The 19,777-nt window shown below is 37.1% G+C and overlaps 1 protein-coding gene across 3 annotated transcripts in view; it reads right to left on the bottom strand.

The window, feature by feature from the left end:
* LOC117421884 (serine/threonine-protein kinase PAK 6-like) overlaps positions 1-19,777 on the bottom strand; it is a 41,997-nt gene that overhangs the window by 16,145 nt on the left and 6,075 nt on the right. For 2 of the 3 annotated variants that reach the window (XM_058987457.1, XM_058987456.1), the window contains exon 2: positions 2,449-2,675. In XM_058987457.1, the coding sequence (XP_058843440.1) occupies positions 2,449-2,652 (204 nt within the window). In that variant the 5' untranslated portion in view covers positions 2,653-2,675. Of the gene's footprint in view, positions 1-2,448; positions 2,676-10,506; positions 10,692-19,777 lie in introns of those variants that run through there. The other variant, XM_058987455.1, reaches the window with a different exon arrangement.

Below are 19,777 nucleotides of genomic sequence, written 5' to 3'. Positions count from 1 at the left end.
GGCACAAGTTCTTGAGGAATCCAAGTGCTTTCACACTTTTGAGTTCTGGTGTTTTGATCAGCACTTTTAGAAAGTACAATGGCAACCTTTCTGTGAAGAATACACCAGTGTAACTTGTTCACCTGCTCCCCAGTTACTATCCCTTCTTGAGTGTTTAAGAACCTGATGGTTTTCTCCCCTCTGTGTGTGAAGAAGGGTGTTATCTGTACACAGAAGGAGAAGGGGGTTACAGGCAGAGGTTGCCAGTTATTTCGCTTCATTCCATTTTATTTGGTCATTTATTATGAAAATACTAATTTCTGAGTATTTTGTAATTTGAGCATTTTGTCATTTTGTATCTTTGTCTGAAATACTGTAGCATTTGTAGGCCTTTATGACTTGTCTCTGTGTTATCTCTATGTAAAACTGCTTAATTGACTCACAAAATGAAGGATTTTAAATATGACGATGTTAACACGTTTTTAATAATGTGGCAATAATATTTTTTTTTATATACAAATAAATGTTAAATAAATCCACAGTACCTGCAATGTAGACCTACTGGACCTATTCTTAATATTGTGTAAATAACTGCACCTATCTTTACTCTTAGGTCATTATTGTAGAGAACTGATTATTGAAACAACCAAGTTAAACACATTAAAACCATTCATCTTAAGCTGTATACATTTACACTAATGTGAACTATGACTAAGGCAGATTCATTAGTTTACGATAGCTAGGCTAATGTTTGAGACTTGTAGAAAGCTACTGTATAAATTCCATTTAAATGTATATGTATACATCTCCCTTACCATTTCAGCTCTGCTGAATCCACCTGCTTCTTAACTTTAACATGAAGCAGTTAACAAAGTTGAAAGGTCAAAGCAAAAAGCAAAACCACACAGGCAGTTAGATTGTAAAACCATTCGAGCAACACAGCTGTGAACCACAGAATTATTACAAACACCATAAAGAGGCAAAAGAGGGGTAACAAACTTGTATTTGTACTGCAGTTACAGCCTATGTCATTTTAGTGCAGTACAGGTAACAAAAACTTGTCAAGGGAAACTATTTACTGACTAGCAGGTTGATATGTATTGCTAATATATAAATATTTAGCAAAGACTATCATATTGGAATACAGTATATTTTAATATACTCCATGTAATGTTTTTTTTTTTTTAAAGATAACTTACATTTGCTCACATTAAGGTTTGTATTTAGAAGCAGTGAGTTATTGGGCCTGCCTACCACTTTTGGAGACCTGGCATAAGTCAAATATTTGGTGGTCCTTTTTGGACAGTAGTTGGCATTATTATAAAACCACATAGTTATATTCAGTTAACAGATACGAATGAGCTGGTGCCCTGAGCTCTTTATAGCCCTGCACAGTACAAAGGCACCCTCTAGTGTTCAAAACAGGCACTTCACTTATAACAACTGCATTTACTTGAGGACTAAATATATATTTAAAATGGGTTGCATATTGGCCCTATTTGAGATAGTGAAGTGTGATCCCTCTATTATAGTAATTTTCAATCTGATTTGCAATTCTCGGTGGCATCACAAACAGTACTTGGAATGGGTGTTGCTTTGTTGATGATCGCATTGCTGGGAACAGCAAACATATCAGTGTGCCGAAGCGGTATGTAAAATGCTACCTCACGGCAAAGGAAACCTGACCAGTTTTGAAGGTACTAAGAATATTCAAATAAGCTATCCAAACGTGTATGACAGAAACAAAAAAACTAAAAATGAATTAACACTAGGACCACAGCACAATGGCACAGTAAGATCAAAAACAGAATAGCATTTTGACAGAAAATTTCATCACTTTTGTGACTTTTTTAATCCTTCACTATTCCGACAGGTGGAGGGTTACTTTGAGTGCTGCACCATGACAACATGAAATAAACGACATGTACCTTGAGTGACCAATACCTGGTCTTCTGCACAAAGGAATACAGGCTTGTTTGCAGGATGAAAATACAAGAATACCACAACAAATCAAGCAACTGAAAATGTTTGCAGTCAGAAATGCCCAAGTTAAGTGTGCAGCACTAGTCCTCACCTTTCAAAGAAGCTTTCTCAAAGCTGGAGTTTTCATTTAAGTCTCTCACCCATTGTTGCCCGACTGCCCGACTGCCAATCCCCCATGACGGGGCTAAAAATCAGGTGGAGGTTGGGGAGGAGGGGGTAAACTTAAAAGCATGGTACAGACAGCAATAAGGTTTACATTTACTGGGCTTGTAAACGTATGATAGCTACCAACTAGATGATGGTAGTACCTCCATGATCTCTGCTTTGAATTTTGTTGCTGTTTGCTATAAATCAAGTTATCACATCTGTGGGTGTATCTAAAGTTTCCTGCCTGAAACTTTGTGTGGCTTTACATGTCCTTTAGTACAGAACTATTGTATTGCCACTGACAATCATTTGTAAGGGATAGTAACACCTCTGGCCTACCTTCTTAGGTCTGAGCTCCACGTCTGTGATTCTGGAGGCATCCACCATGGGCTTGGGCCTCTTGAGCGTCTCGATGAGGCTCTGCCACTGGGGCGGGAGGCCAACAAACCTCCCCTGCTTGGGGTCGAAGGAGGTGTGGACGCGGTGCTCGAAGTTCATCGGCGCCGAGATCTCAGGTCGCTTCTTCTTCTTCTTGCGGAACATTTTTCAACGGTGGATAGGTCCTTCTGAAAAATAATGCATATCTGTTTAGGTACCTGGGACAATAGTACAGTATAATGTTATTGCTCTATAGCAGGTGTGTCCAGTTACGGTCCTGGAGGGCTAATCAGGTACAATGAGATATATAACATCAGGGCCTAGATGGAGGGTTAATTACTTAAATTAAACCATTGTGCTTGAAAAATCTGCATACACTATTCCAAATGAATATAACGAATCTAAAGACTGTCATCACTATGAAACAGGGCAAGTGGAAAGAGTTAAATAAATAAATTGAGTTCAAAGCCTTGGTTACAGCTCCTTCACACGTTATAGCTCTCAACTGCATTAAAAAAGCCTATAGCACTATTGGGACTTTCAAAATTGGTGAAGACAGTTTCTAATAGGAGCCAGCAGAATACTGAATAAGAGTGGAGAGCTTGTATTTAAAGAACTCCCACAGTGAAAAGCCACTTGAGTCAATGATCTGACTCAAATTACTGCTCATCACTGCTGCTCACCAAACATTGGCGGTCACAATGGTGATTAATGGAAAAAAAGCTAGTCTTGAAAAAGGTTTCTTCAGCGAGAAGTGAGAGGCATGTGGGTGTGGTCTTTCTTTGGAACTGATTCAGTGTAAATGTTTTTTTGTTTGTTTTTTTTCAAATAATGAGCCCTGGGCAGTGTTGGTTGGAGTTAAATAAATTAATGACACTGCCAGTATGAATTGTGTAAATATATTACATTATATTGCATTCCAGTGGAATATTATGTTGTTCAGTGATTTGTTTTTCGTGAGGTTCGTATTTGCTTTCTTCATGGGGAACTGTTGATACATCATGGCATAACTGTTTTATCTGAACAAAAAGGAAATTAAGCCAGGAGACTGAAAGAAAAAAAAACAACACATTGCTAAACATAATCCTTCAATTACAAAATGATTCCAAACAAGCAGAATGCAGTAGTTAGGTCTAAGCTGTATATTGAGAAACAGTTTTCTGATGTATTAAACATGCTGTAGATGAACCTCCAATATGTATTTGTGACAAACTGGGTTTGCACCAAACGGGTCTGAACAGGTTTGTCTGTATTTGCTTTAAAATGGTGGTAACTTTAAAACAGATACTCACAGGAATACATTCAGTTCAATACACCTTTGTATTATATCACTGATATCTTCCTCTTGTAAAAGTAAATCCATGCCCCAAGCGTGTCATATCTAGGAAAACTGAACAGTAGAACTCAATAGCAGGTGTGGCTCGGCTCGGATTTGCCAGTCGAGATTTGGCAGTTTGGTCTTTCCATCATTTTTCAGTGGTAGAAAATATATTCTATCAAAGTGAATCACTATAAGTGGTTCGGTTTTAGTTACATTTATTTATCCAGGATAAGACTACTGAGATTATATATATAATAGTGTTCTGGGGCAGACAGCAGCAGATATAAGGATATAAGGATCGAAGGAAAGTAATTTTCTGAATTCAGCTGTTTAATATTTAGGTTTAAACATACTGTAGCGTATGTACGGGGGTTCTGGTGGTGAATGAAGAGGCAGACAACAGGGTGTAGAGAAAGCAGTGGATTCTTTTCATACTCTTTTATCAATGCTCTCTCTCTCTCTCTCTGCCTTCTTGATTGAAGCTGTTAAGAGTAACGTTGATACAAGTGCCATTTGCTCTCTCTCTCTCTCTCTCTCAATACTCCCAACTCAACTCTCCTAAACTGGCGCGCAGCACTCCTTTTTATGGATGCTCCGCCCACTGATTGGCCCAATGGCCCATTTGCATCCACTTGCATTCACACACACACACACACACACACACACAGAAACTGACAGGCAGGCAGGCTGCTCAAGGATAGGGTGAGAGGATTAGCCTGCGAAACACTCACTCACTCACACACAGCAGCGCACAACATAGGTTATATTATGGGTACAGTACAAAGTCCTTAACCACTTCTCCAGTCCATAACGCTGTCCTTGTGAGGTATACTGTTCGCTGAGGTTACTCTGGTGCTGCAATACTTTCTTTTCTATAGTACAATATAAACTGAATATTCCCTGGGAAAACATGGAGTCTGTGTTTATTTTATTCATGAGGATGGTCATAAACAACAACCCCCTACCCTCCTTCGGCATGAACATTGCTGTAGTGTCCTCTATTTATTGAGTTATTTACACAAACAATCCATAGCCTGATAACCTGACTATCCAAAACTCATTTCATGGATAAGCAATATGCTGTATTGAATAATATACGTTAAGCTAATTCAATGCAACTTTGATCATCCTAACAAAATATCTGTAAGTGTCCAGTGCAGGGGGTCCCAATCCTGGTCCTAGGGGACCCCTGTGTCTGCTGGTTTTCATCCAACTGAGCTCTCAATTACTTAACCTGAATTGAACTATTCATTAGCTTAATTAGACCTTTTTAATTGTTTCCAGCTTTTTAAACAGTTGGAGATTTCAAGTTAATGATACAATTTTATAAGTAACTTGAAATCGTCAACTTTGTAGGAGCTGAGAACAATTTAAAGGTCTAATTAAGCACATTATTAGTTCAATTAAGGGTTTGATTAAGTAACTGAGAACTCAGCTGTAATAAAAACAAGCAGACACAGGGGTCCCCCAGGACCAGGATTGGACACTCTGGTCTAGTGTATTACAGTTTTCTTTAGTAACAGACTGCACAGTGTATTAAAGTCAATATAAAATTGCAAAACTGCTATTCAGTCTTCCTGTAGGACAATTCAAATATCATTCTCTATACAACAGATCCTATTCAAAGCACTGGACCAGTTGACAGCCTGCTACTAGACCATGATACGTATGCATGACCTGCATATGAATGTATCACTTGTAGCAAATCTTGTCTCTCCCACTGCAAGACAATGACTTAAAGGCTTAATTAGCAGTATATCTGGCACCGTAGCCAAAAGGAATATTGAGAGCCCCATGTTTAAAATCACTCTGGGCCAGTCCACACTGCCACACCTCACAGGGATGCCACAAGTCTTCCAAGTGTGTTATATAGAAACCTCAGGACTTTCATCCACCAATCAGGAGGCTTCATTGCAGGTAGAGGAACATTTAGACAGAAACAGAAATAAAACCAAACATTAAAATACGGAGAAAAATGTGTAATTGAATGATTTAAAATAACAATAAAGGCACCATGTCCAGGTTTGTAAATCATAAAAAAAAATGAAAAGAAGGCATTTTCTTGGTGGTTTACCTTCCTGATGCGGACAACTACCATACACTAATGCACTTAATTAGAGTTCTACTGATTTATTTGGGTTATATTACACCCAGGCAACATGCCCACTCTGCCTGCTGTTTCCAGTTGTGTATTTGCTGTTATTTTTAGTTTACAAATCTGAAGCAGGTGATCTACTCTGCATGACTTCTGAAGAATCGATCTGAGTCAAAATTAAGTGAATTTTGTAGGAGTATGAAATCTGTAAAAGTGTGAAAAGCTGTGGCCCTGTGGCACGGATCTTGAACAGACAATGTATCGGGAATGATTTACACACCTTAAGGTGAAAACAATACTGCAATAAAATACTTTTTTGAACAAAGACATGTTTTAACCACCTGTGGATGCAAATGAAACCCACAGGTCAATAGAACTTGCTGTGTGACATACAGATGGACAGATGTACACACACCTCCATATATCTACAGAATGTAATAATCTCAATAATTTATGCTGATTAGTGTTAATTCCAAGTTTCATGACAATTGTTAAAGAGGTTTTTCAGATATATGGAACAATATATAAACAAACTTGATTTTATCAATGAGACAGCTGTGTAAATACAATCTTTTTCTATTCCTGTTAGAATTCCACATTGAATGCCACCATGATGTATTAAAACAGTCAAGGGAAAATATGTCCAGCACAGCAAGCATTGGGAGACTATAATATGTATGGACCAGCATGCAGTATACTGCTATTCTGTTTTAAATACAACTTAAAGAAATAAAAAATTGAACCAAACCATGACAAATGGAGCAGTGAAAATGGTGCTGAAGCTAAGCAAGTCGATCTCATTTTATACCTTGCTTAATTACTACACCTTCAACTGTCAAAACATAGAGTGATTCACATTTAGTTACGCAATGTTGTAAGGAAAGAAGGCGTATTGGAAATTGGAAACAATGGAAAGATATTATACATTTAAAGCTAAACTTAGAATTATTTTTGCTACAGTAGTATAATTGATCTTGACCAGCACAACTGCAATGTAATTTACAGTAGTTCTTTTGAATGAAAAAAAAAAAAAACTTGTTCCATACTGTGGCTGGATGGCGGACGAAAGCCCTGCCAAAGCACATGCGTGCGTGTGCGTGAGTGCGTGCGTGTGTGTGTGTGTGTGTGTGGATTATTGGATGGCAGGGAGGGAGTTAAAATCCTCCCTGAAAAATCACGTGGGAATGTTGCTGGAGCCGTGAATTGAATAAGCGATTCTAATTAATTAAGGCTCCAGCCACAGGTGTATGAAATAGGTGTTCATGGGTGTTAGTGAGGATTAGAGCGTGGAGTATTAATGTCAGTGTTAGAGGTGAGAGGTTTTGAGGTGAGGGGTTTTGTGCTGTGGTGGCCCGCACAGCTGTCAGCATTACAGCTGTCAGCATTTCCCCTAGCAGCAGTTTCGCTGCTGGAATACATCGCTCCGCTGTCAGGAGGTGAGGAGACCCTCGCCACAGTCCCAATTACCAACCCACCCCCAAGGATTCACATGAGGAAAGATGGTCTTGATGAGAGGGAGGTTGTGTTTTAGGGGGGGAGGGGGCCAATGGCAGCTATGTGTGCTGCGCACATAGGGGGAGGTATGTAGCAGTGTGGCAGGGCAAAAGACCTGCTGAAGCACGGGTGTGTGTGTGTGGATTATTCGGTGGCAGTGGGAATGTGTATAAAACAGGTGTATAAAATAGGTGTTCACAGGTGTTAGTGAGGATTAGAGTGTGGAGAATTGTGTTAAATACATGCATAACAGCGGGTAGAGGATTTGGCATTTATTTTTTAAATTCATCTTGATACTAGTTTCAGCAGTCATCATTGCAGTTTTATTTTGGTGGTAAAATGAATAACAATAGCCCAGTCTCCATTATGCATTTATTCAGCAAACTGTGATGTAGGATACTGTACTGTTCACAGTGAGCCTGGCATGTCATGTCTTTAGATTTGTAAAATAAAGAGCGGAAGTCTCATCCATCTGCTCTGCATTGGAAGTAAGTGGATGTTGTTTGGGTTGCCACTGCACTGGTTGAATCGAGTATTGTATACTAGTGTCTAGAGGTTGAGTTTCAAGCAGTGCTTGTCCTGGAAACTTGATTCATATAAACGTTAGTGCAAGTGGATTGTCCCATTCTAGGAGTATTCTGCATCACATTAATTACAACCTTGATAATTACTGTATAATGGATCTTGAGCCTGTGTGTACTTGTAGATTTAATACAAGTATCCTGTAGATTAGAACTCCCTTTTGTTTAGGGTGCTTACAATCCTAGACTGTAAGGAATATAAAATGTACAATAGATATGCCTGCTACCTTTTTTTTAAGGATTAAAGTCGGAGTAGAATTTTTTTTTTTTTTAAATAAACAACAATCCCTGCGTATCCTGCCTAATTATTTTACATCCAATTTCCTCCTCAAGAAACAGCCCCTAATTCATGGGAGCGCCAGAGCCAATGGAATGCTCCCCTTACAAAAGTTTACTCTCCTAAATTTGTACAATAATTTTCCCCTGGTTATACTATCAATTTACAGTTTGTCTTATTTTTTAAATTTTCTTTACCATACCTCTCTGGGTTTTACAACGTACAGTCTGTAGCTAAGTTTCAGCAAAAACAGTATAAAAATCTATTAATTTGTAGCAGAGATATTGCAATTTTGGTATTTTCAATCGTTCTCCAACTTGGAATTATGCGATTCATAAATTGTACTGGACAATTAAAAAACTTTTCCCGGCCATTTCATATACTTGGCAGTTCAGAACTATAAATACGTGATCCAAACCACAAAATCTTGTGGTTATATTGAAAAGTAAACAGTCACCAAGATATTATATTTTAGGGTAAAACTGAACGTGATTGTGAGACACTGCAGCTTTAGTTTGATATGTTTTATCCTGGAGATACTGCTGCCCACCACTCCCAAATTTAAAACAAACACCCCAGTTTTATCACCTGAAAACATATTGCAGCACACTTCTGTGTAAATAAAAGCTCAAATCAGTCACAGCTATTGTTGAAACAGAGAAAACAGCAACTTGGTAAACGGGGCTGTTATTTGCACGCTGCAATATGACATTTAGATAGCACAGAAGCAGTTTTTTTTGTCTATAAAACAGTACAAGCAGGGCTGATGGGCAGTGTGAATGATGGACAATGAAATGGCTTCAGTAGCAATCTGTTCATTCAAGATCAGCTGCAATATTTTGGGTTGCCATAAAATCCAAAGCTGTTGTAGGAAAACTGTTACAGCAGTTTGGACAATTGTTTGCATTTGAGAATTCCCAAAGCACTCCCCAGCGGCACCAGTGATCTAAATATCCATGCCCACCTACAGTACAGGACCGCACAGAGGGCAGAGTCTGGGGTGGGATTACTGAGCTGGACAGAGTGAAGTGTGCCAGACTTGATGGATCGAACTGTCTGCAGTCTGGAGCGCTTAGGCAGGGGAAGAGGTCGAATGTTATAAGTAACACTGGTTTTAATGACTCATAAAAAAAATCAAAACAATCTTGATTGAGTTCAAAAAGAAATGTGCATCTATAAGCTGTACACTAGTGGCTGCAGCAGTAAGTATGTAATAAATGTCACTTGTCTAACGGTTTAACTCACTAACATGCTTTGCTATAAATTACATGGATTTAATTGCAGTTTTAGCATTGCATTTCACAGGATAAGAAAGCTCTTCATCAAAATTGCAAGGTGTAGAATTGGACAATTCTTTGTCAAATTGTTTTGTTGTTATGGGCCATTTAATTTGATGCATGCACATCGAGAGTCTTGTATTTGTTTAGTTTTCTTTCTGTGATAAACCAACAGTACTCAGAGTCAAGCTGAGGTGCTCTATTAATGCAGTGAGCAGTCTAGCTGGAACATGTAGCCTCTCCTTACACTGACACGCCTCCAAGCCAACAGCAACATGTACAGGGGTGAAATGGTTGTGCTCCTCTACTCTACAGTCTCTCCGAGAGACTGCGGTTGTGGTTCATCTATAACTTCTGAGGTATAAGTCAAAGAGACAAACGGCAATATATAAACATTTGCCAACTGCATTCATGCAATTTTGTTATTCCTGTCCACAAGGAATTCGACACCATAATGCCCCTCATCTCACAAATAACCCCAAAACGAGTCAGTAAACCTACAGTTGATAGCATGGAGTTGCTAATAGAATTCTCCATTATTTAACCTTATACTGTCATTTGTTTGTGGCTCATTAATATAGTTTTAGACCTGTTTTGTTTACTCCTGTAATATAATTCAAGGTAGAACAATCAAAATGTTTAAAGGGGGTAACAGATTGGAGTAAATGCTTTGATTTGGTTAAAATACCTCAAGCAGGCAGCCTTTTACGGCCAGTGCAATTCCCTAAACTTGTGATCCTGCCCTCAAGGACCTGACTTCACACCACAACAACGTGTTTCCCAAATGCAGCAACCCCCAATCTTTACAGGCAGTCACTGTCGTCTGCAGGCATGCCAAAACAATATAGGTGTGCTCCATGGGTTCTTGAAGAAAATCCCAGAGGAACGGTAATTAGGAATTCAAATTAAACAACCACATCAATCCAGATGCTGTAGAATTGTTACAAATGCAGAAAAAAAACACATCAACTCACCCAATGTATTGTCCACCACCGTTCCTTATGTGTGTATTTCAACAGTTGTGATAGTTCCCCTAGTCCCTAAACTGCAGTGCCTAGATTGCCAGTGGGAAATCCTGTAAGTGTGTGAGTACAAGAGGGAGAGAGGGAGAGAGAGAGAGAGCGAGAGAGAGAGAGAGAGAGAGAGAGAGAGAGAGAGAGAGAGAGAGAGAGAGAGAGCTGGCATGTTTGTACAGTGTAAGCACATGAAGCTGTCAGAGTTTGAATTCTGGGTGTGGCGGATGAGACTGTTGGGAGTGTGGGGATCATTGCAGCAGTGTGTCAGCATTCAGGTGAAGAAACATTGTTATTGGCACTCGGACGTTTAGGGGCGGGACATAACAGTACCTGTGGAAAAGGCTGTCTAATAAACTAACTGACTGATTGTATCCATGACTGGTTGATTAGGTTATGTGCTGTGTGTGTTAGAAGATATTTCCATACAGATGTTTTAATTTTTACAAGAAAGAGTTGGGGAAGAGTAAAGCCTCTTTGTAAATCTCCCAAGTTTTACGGACATACAGAAAAAAAAGGTGTTTTTTTATTTTAAAGCTGTCTCACAACCATGTTACGTAACATAGCATAATTCCTTATGTTTATGTTAACTTTCATTTCTAGATTTTACTGTAGTATACTATAAAAGCATAGCATAATAAAGTGTAACAAATTCATAGTACAGCCATGGTAAACGCAGGGTCAATTTTCAATTCACCATTCTTCAATTATTTACTTTTCTACGACCTTCACTTTTCCAGGAAGCTGACCTTGTTGACCAGCTTGTTTGCAATTTGTTTGTTTACATCCCCTTAAGGTAAATTCAGCTGTAGGAACACAATTTTAGGTTATGTTTAACTACTTTTGTACAGCATGGTTAAATATATATATATATATATATATATATATATATATATATATATATATATATATATAAAACACAAACAAAGACAATATTACAGTATATAATACAATTTAGATCAAGTCAGTTTGTTTAGTCAACTAATAAAGGTTGTGACCTTCAGGCATGACTTAAAAACCGGCACAGACTTGATGAATCCAACTAACGGTGGCTTCCAGAGGTTAAGGAATCATAAGAAAATATCCTATCACCCTTTTCCATTCGTATTACAGAGAGTTGTAATAAGCCTTTATTCTGAGATCATAGCCAGGGCAATAGGACCATTTGGACAAGCCTGCATGTTTAACCCTTTTGTATATAATCTTCCAAAATCTTAATTTGTTATATGCCACCTGCTGTATACTTGCATGCTTTAAAATGTACAAACAAACTATCATAAATAAACAAGAGGTTAAAAAAAAAAGGTTACTTTACAATACCAGAAACAAGCACAGTAGGCTGCATTGGCATCTTTACATCGCCATAATGTACTTTTAGTTTCCTGGTTTAGTGTGCCAGTTGGGTTTGTTATCAACATCGATATAATTTTTGCCCAGTAGATTTATTTTGTAAAATCGGTCTGATTAGCTCTAATGCTGTGTCAGGGGTACGATGCTATGGTAAATGTGTGTGATGCTAAGCCTACAGAATTCGGAGCAGTAATATAGGTGGTAAAAAACTTTATTTACAGCACAGAGAGAATGAAAACTGCAGAATGTGAAAATATTACTGCGCTGTTTGATAATGTTAACATTCAACTTTTCTTTCCCCTCAAAACAGTGCACATTTAACCCTTAACTGCTTGGGCCTGAGCAAGAGTATAAAAACCTATTTGTTAGAGCTTGTTTTTACCAAATACATTGAAGAGCAAGTAGCTTCAAATGTCATTAAGTTATTTGTACATTCCTCTTACTATTTTATGATGTCTGGGTGCTGTTGCTTCATTATTGAGTTATTGTCATTCGTCTCTAATTTGTCTTTTTCCAGACAAGCTCAAAGTAAGTTCTTAAGTCAACTGCTTTGACTAGAACACTTTCTCATTCCATTCAAATCATGTTAAAATATGACCTTTCAGATGACAGGTCATATTGCTCAGTCCTAGTACTTTGGATTCTCGAGAAAAGTTGAAAACAAGCTCAAAGCCAAGTAAAGGCATACTTTGTAAAACCTTGATGACTCAATATTGAAGCAATACTAACCCAGAACCACTTAGAATGATTGCACAGACCATAAAAAACAAGTACAATTCCATGTCAAGCTACCAACTAAAACTGTATTTAAGGGAAGTTAATTTTTTCTCCAATGAAATCTCAATAAAGTACACCTGGCCCAATGCATTTCACTACATAGCACATAAGCCTTAAAGAAGGTAAGCAAGTAAACAATTAAATAAGCAGTAAGCAATGGTGTTACTGTATGCTGCAATATGAATGTTCTGAGTTATATTTGCATGTTTCAAAGTGCTCAGACACTATTTGTGACAATGCATCTTAAGGGTTAATCAGTAACTGCCTGTTAACAACTGGAGCTCTTCACACTTCACTGCCAACATATTCCTTATTTCAGACATGAACCCGACGTGGAATTCAGTTCCGCTTCTGCAGCTTTAGTCTTCCTCGTTCCCCATATTGGGAGTCTATGCTGGGACCTATTCATAATGCATTGTACTATAAACTACCAGTAATATTTATATTTTGATTCCTCCTATTTTTTTAGTTCTAAATGTCAGTTGAAGCCATGTGTGATAGATCCCACTTGTTTGCTTAGTACAGTACTTAATATTGCAACAGCCAGTGGGCATGTCCAATGTGTATTTATTTAAAATGTTTGCTTACTGGGATAACTTACACCATCTCATGAGAACTAAGGAGGCAGCAGTCAATCATTCACTTGTGTTACATGTCACATACTGAAATATATCACTTTTTTTTATATCACACAACTAACCCTTAGCCCAAAGTCATTCCATTTGGGAATATAAAAGCCATACGAAACACTACATCTAAGGTGGAAAACACCATCATGGCTTTAGATATGGTGTCCAACTAACATACAGTGGCACCTAAAATCCCACCTAAGCTAAATGCTGTAACTCCTTAAAATGTATTTCATCAATAATGAACAATAAAGTAGAATAGAATAAGAAATTACACATGGGGAACCTAAACTTATACCAGTAATTTAGATAGCATACCTAAAACAATGTAAAAGGACACATTGCACTAAATAAACTAGTCAAGTTAATATTCTGTCAAGCTATTTATCAGGTAAGTTTTAGTTAGTTAGTAATGTCCAATAAAAATATAGTACAATTAACAAAGAAGGCAATTGACAGTTAAACAGGAGGCAACAGTACATTACAGTACAGGATTTCTGTTTTCACTGATGAGATTATTGAGAGATTATTGACAGAAGAGGTGCTTTTTACTGCATTTACTGCATCAGCAGTGGCCAGAGTGCTTTCATTACATATCAGTATCATTAAGAATAGACTAAAACTGCTGAAAGTAAGTACCATTACTGGCTTTGCTGTTTCTGAGCAAGCTGACCTTATGCAGAGCATTGAGCCCAAGCACATATGTCGTTCAGTAATGGACCTGACCATTTGATCTATGGAGTATTAAAGTTCTGAGGTGTATAATATATTGTGTATAGCTATGTCTATTGAAATTCAGGGCCTGTCTAAAGACGCCACTGAAGAGTAAGATTCCACAAGAGATTACCAGACACATGTCTCTCGAGGCTTTCTTCTTACACATCAGACTCTCTTGTCTAATTAAAAGCTGGGGCTGCCATTCTCGGGGATCTAAATTTAGGAATACCTGGGCAGGCTGACACATCACATCTGACAGCTGAGGAATCTCAGAGTTAAAGATACAGGATCCAACGTCAGTAATCCTTCAGTTCAGAGACAAACACATCACAAGACCGTGAAAGGGAGACTCCCTCAGCAAAGCTCCTTAGCTGACAGATTGTTACGACTTAAAGGGGGGATACTTCATAACATTTTTGCATACATATTTTCTTTACCTGTTTAATATCCTGTTACGGGTGGTTTGTGTAATTTGCAATTGCTGTTACTGTTTATGCCATTATTGGTCAGGTCCTTTTTCAACCACAGGGGCTGTTTCCAAAAAGACTTTAAAAAGCTGAATTTTCAGACATTTTAAATACGACCAACTTTGATTTCCTTCATAATCGCAGTTACAGAGGGGACAGGAGTTACAGCTGCACATCCCTAGAGGTCATTTTTCAAACCTCAGCACTAAAGAAATTCAGTTTTTAGTCTTCTCAGCAGCAGATGCAGCATCATATGTAAATAATGATCTAAACAGAAAGAACAACAGAGAATGATGGAGAAAACACAGTAGAGTATAAAATAGGTAAGAAAAGATAGTATGAAAGGGATATAAAAACCCTTTTACCCAATAAGTTTATCTGTTAACTGAAAGCTTTTTTTTATTTTAGTGAATGATGTTGTGTTTTTATTTTCATGTAGACAGCACATAGTGATATACACACATCATTTGTGGCCTGAGCTGGATTCACACTCTCCAGAGGAGAAATGCATGAGAGAGGCCAGCGAGTTAGCCTTCTATGCCACCTAGCACCCGTTCCTTGGTTAAAGTAACAGAAAAACGCAGCCACTCAGTTTCTAATCAGATGCCTTTGAATATGAATCGTCATATACAGTTATCTTTTCAAACGAGTGCCTTGTTAGTCAATCAGTCATGTCCTTACACAAATTGACTTTGGTGCCTGCAGCAATAACACTAGAATTTTTCCATCAAATAAGAAACTTCAAATAAGGAATGTTTATTACCGCAAAGAGTGTCCTTCACATACAATTTTGCATTTGTAAACTAAAGTACAAGTGGTATATGTCACGAAAAGCCAAACTGAAATCAGAGTAGACCAAATGGACCTAGGATTAAATGCATGTGAAATGTTACATTAGAACTGGAAAGCAGATCATGAAATATAATCCATGGTAGTAATGGCTGTAAAGCCAGCAAACAGAAGAAAAAAAAAAAATATATATATATATATATATATATATATATATATATATATATATATATATATATATATATATATATATATATATATATATATTAATTAAAAATCATCCGAGCCAATTGTAAGAATAAATATATAAACACATATTTAATTTTTTTTTTAAAATTTTATTTAGAAAATTTATTGCAAGTACCTGTTATATCAACATATCTAGAACTAAAGTTACCAAACCCAACCATAGGGCTGTATTTACCATACCTAGATGGTCAGAAACTCCAAACTAAACAAGTGGGACATATCAATGACTTTCATAGATGGCTTCAACTGACATTACAACAAAAAAATAAAACAGGAGGCAGCCCCTAGTGGTGGAACTAGGAGATTGCTAACTTACACCAACTGAGTTTTCATCAAAAGTATTACCTTCAATGCTTAGAAATAAATTGGATCAGGAATAACAATTCAATAAAAAATGACTGCATAATACAGGGAACAATCCAGAGTGGATTATTCTTTGTAATCCACTCAATTTGATTGCTTATCATCCATGGCTTTAAAACACATCGGCATTCTAAGGTAAAACTGTAGGAAAGTAAGTCAACTATTACCTTTTTCAGTCTACCCAAGAATAGGAAAAAAGGTCATGGAAATCCTATTTATTTACTTTCTTTGTTGAGTAACCCTAACCCACACATGCAAATTTACTTCCGATATAATAAAAAAGAAAGCAGTTCAATTTCACATGAAGATTAAAACAGTTGTATTGTATTTGGCCTCTCCTCCCAAACAGGTTAATAATTACTGGCAATATCCTCTGTTTGGGGACTCTTTGAGTAGTGTTGTTCACTTATACTCTGTTTATATAAAATCACGTGATTTTTCTCCACTTTTTTAAAAGGTCAAAGTTTAAAGTGTTCTTTAATTTAGGAACATTGTATACCATATCAGACTCCACTCATTAGTCAAAGCGAATTTCATTTTTAAATTAATGAACACTTAAAATTAAGGGGAACTGACATTTCCCTTAAGACTTAAGTGTAGCTGCAATGGCACGTCTGTTTTTATGGTCTAGTGAACTGTGTCTCAACTCATTATTGTCTCTATTAAGGTAATGCAGACAGAAACTTTCTATTTTTGTTGTTTCTGTACTTATTTCCAGTTCTTTATTTTTTTTCTATTGATATTTAATTTTTTTCAATCAATCATCCACCCTCATAATCTTAAATACCAGTTGTATTTTCTCTCTGTTTCCATGGCTACCTAGAGAACTCGGACCTGATCCCAGAATGCAGTGCTGTACCTGGTTTGCTTTGGCTCCACTTGACTGCGTGATGGATTTCTTGTTGTTTCTTGTTTTATTTTATGACCAGAAGTTCTATGATATGACACTTGTCTGTAACCTGAGAGAGGCAGCAATTTAGAATAGGCATTTGAAGCTATTTACTCTTTAAAAACCTAAACAACAGTACAATCTTTAAAGCACACCTATAACAAGGGCACTTTTCAGAAACATTGGCTTCTTGTAATTCTTGAGTTCTTTTATTAACCCCAGATTTAAGATTCTTCATAATTACGGCCTACCAAACCAAAGGTCATACTGTAATTTGATATTTGCTTAGTGGGCCAGAAAAAGCATAACGTCTTTCCATTTATATCAAACATGTACGATTGCAACCTCTCTCTGAATGGTTGATGGGAAACTTCTCCAATTTAAATGTATGTGGTATGGAGGGTGCAAGTGGTGATAGTGGGCCTCACTTGAACCATTTGCATCAAAATAAACAAATTAATTCATTAATTAAGTAAACTTCAAATCCCAAGTGGTCTGGGGTGCCTGAAAAAAACTGCCAGGGGACCTGAATTAACCCCTGCACCTTGAGGTTGGCCAATGTGCTTAATTTAGAAATCATGTAGCAGTATTTATACAACTTTGGCATTAGGTGGTTCTTTGAAACATAAACATGTTAATGTATGTCATATATATCAAATGTATGTTAATAAACATGGAATGTATGTCATATAATCCATACAACATAAGTGGACTCTATCACAGTTAACATCTGTATATATTGAATAAAGCTCACATTGATTGCTTAATAAGCAGTGTCTAAATCCTTATTAACCTGTTTGAGTATTGTTTCTTAGCAAAATGATGGTCTCCCTCCACTTTTGCTTATTTTTTTTGTTTGTTTATTTCAATGTTTGCTTCCAAATCACTTATTTTACTATTATTATTATTATTATTATTTATTTCTTAGCAGACGCCCTTATCCAGGGCGACTTACAATTGTTATAAGATATCACATTATTTTTACATACAATTACCCATTTATACAGTTGGGTTTTTACTGGAGCAATCTAGGTAAAGTACCTTGCTCAAGGGTACAGCAGCAGTATCCCCCACCTGGGATTGAACCCACGACCCTCCGGTCAAGAGTCCAGAGCTCTAATCTGACAAATCTACAGATCCTGAAGAACCAAAAGAACGTAACACAACATAAGGAGAGCCAGTGATAATGTGACTAATGCTAGTAAAAGAGAGAAAAAAACAAACAAATGACAAAATGTAAAACTGCTTTCTCCCCAGCATAAGAATAAAAAACCTATAACCATAACTATCCTGTATGATATGTGCGGAATCTGTTTGCCATTCATTTTCATTAGGGTTCCAAAATCCTGTTATCCTGTGATATCAGGATGCGGTACAGTTTGGATAAACAAACATCTCAAAGGGTCCCATTCAGCACATAGCTGACTGTTTTATAAAATTCCAGAACCATAGAAAGAGAAAGTCAACTGTCTCTCTCGCCAGTATAAAACCTCTATCTTGAATTTGATCTTTTTTTTTTGCCAAAATTCCTCTTGTGTAATCGATCAACTGTGACCTACACAATCCATTTTTTCATACTGAAATCTATATTTTATAAAGTGTAAATTCTTAACAAAATATAATTTCCTGTTTTACTTTATCAGGAGGGGATTTCTAATGAATTAATATGCAGCTGTTGTTAACTGTGTGTGTGTATTTTGGAGAACAGATTCAGATACATTTTTGGCCTATTCCTGACCAAAACCAATCTATAATCTGATCATTCTTGACATGTCCACTGTTTTATTTGTTCTGTAACAAGTGTCAATGAGATTATATTTTTCATAACTCAGTACATTTGTAAACAAGGGATTTAAAAAAGGTCAAACAGCAAGTAAAACTAATGACTAAATTACATTTGTAAACAGGAGGCACACAGTTACAATCGAGTCAGACTGACGAGGGAGGTGAGGAAGGTTGGAATCATTACAGTGGTCCCTATTCATAATATGACATTTTAACATACACTTCATTCAAAGGTTAGAGAGTTCTGAAATGGGAAAAAATTATACCTGAAAACAGAAGTGAAAGATGGCTACCGAACAAATTAAAGACAGTAAATTCATTGGGACAAATGCCATATAAAGACCAGAACACCATTAAGAAGACCACATTCTCAGTCCCTTTCAATTTGAAGACAATAGAACAAACTTCCTATTAAGTCCATTTTACTCTCGAAATATACTGGTCGAAATATAGATTAAGAAGACTGAAAGTCATAAAAACATGATGCACTGTATATCCATGGAGTATATCCATGACTAGTCTACTAGTCTGTCTTGTAAAATGGAATTGCCTTCCTAGACTGCAATAGCGCTCTTTTGCACAAAACTATCCTAGACATACAGCATACTGGTTATAAATACTGAAATAACAAATTCTATAAATATAAAACTTTGCCTTTCATTAGTAGTCCTTGTTATTGAAGTACAGATACAGTAGACAAGTCTTAAACATCCTACCATCAACCAGCACTGCTAAGATGTTATATGCTGTATGTTACAGGTTGGACAGCTTTACAGAGCTGAGAATATAATGTACACCAGCACATATCCCTGTGATCTTCGTTTTACAGTATTCAAACTTTTCAGGCAACCTGTACATTTTTACAGAGACCCTGCAGATTGAAACTCAGATACAAACATGCCTTGAGCATGAAAACAGCCCCTGAAGAATCCTTGGCATTTCAGCATGTAGACGAAAAACACAAGAGCTCTGTAAACATAATGATCATCCCACATTTCTGCTCTTGCAAACCACTTACGTTAGATCCTTCATGCATCTAACAGTGAGCTTTCACAGCATAAAAAACAAACAGCTGAATTAGCCCAATAGCACCAGAGATGAAAGATGAAGTCAAAGTAGTTATAAGAAGGGGGGAAAAAGTTGCACCTTGCATCTGCTTCTGTTTCAATTCACTATCATCTGTAGCTTTGTTTTTATACTGTGGTTTCTAAGTATCT

Source organism: Acipenser ruthenus, chromosome 15, assembly GCF_902713425.1.
Source record: "Acipenser ruthenus chromosome 15, fAciRut3.2 maternal haplotype, whole genome shotgun sequence".
NCBI lineage: Eukaryota > Metazoa > Chordata > Actinopteri > Acipenseriformes > Acipenseridae > Acipenser > Acipenser ruthenus.
Note: the sequence above shows the minus strand (reverse complement) of the source record. Positions and strands in the feature narration are given on the sequence as shown.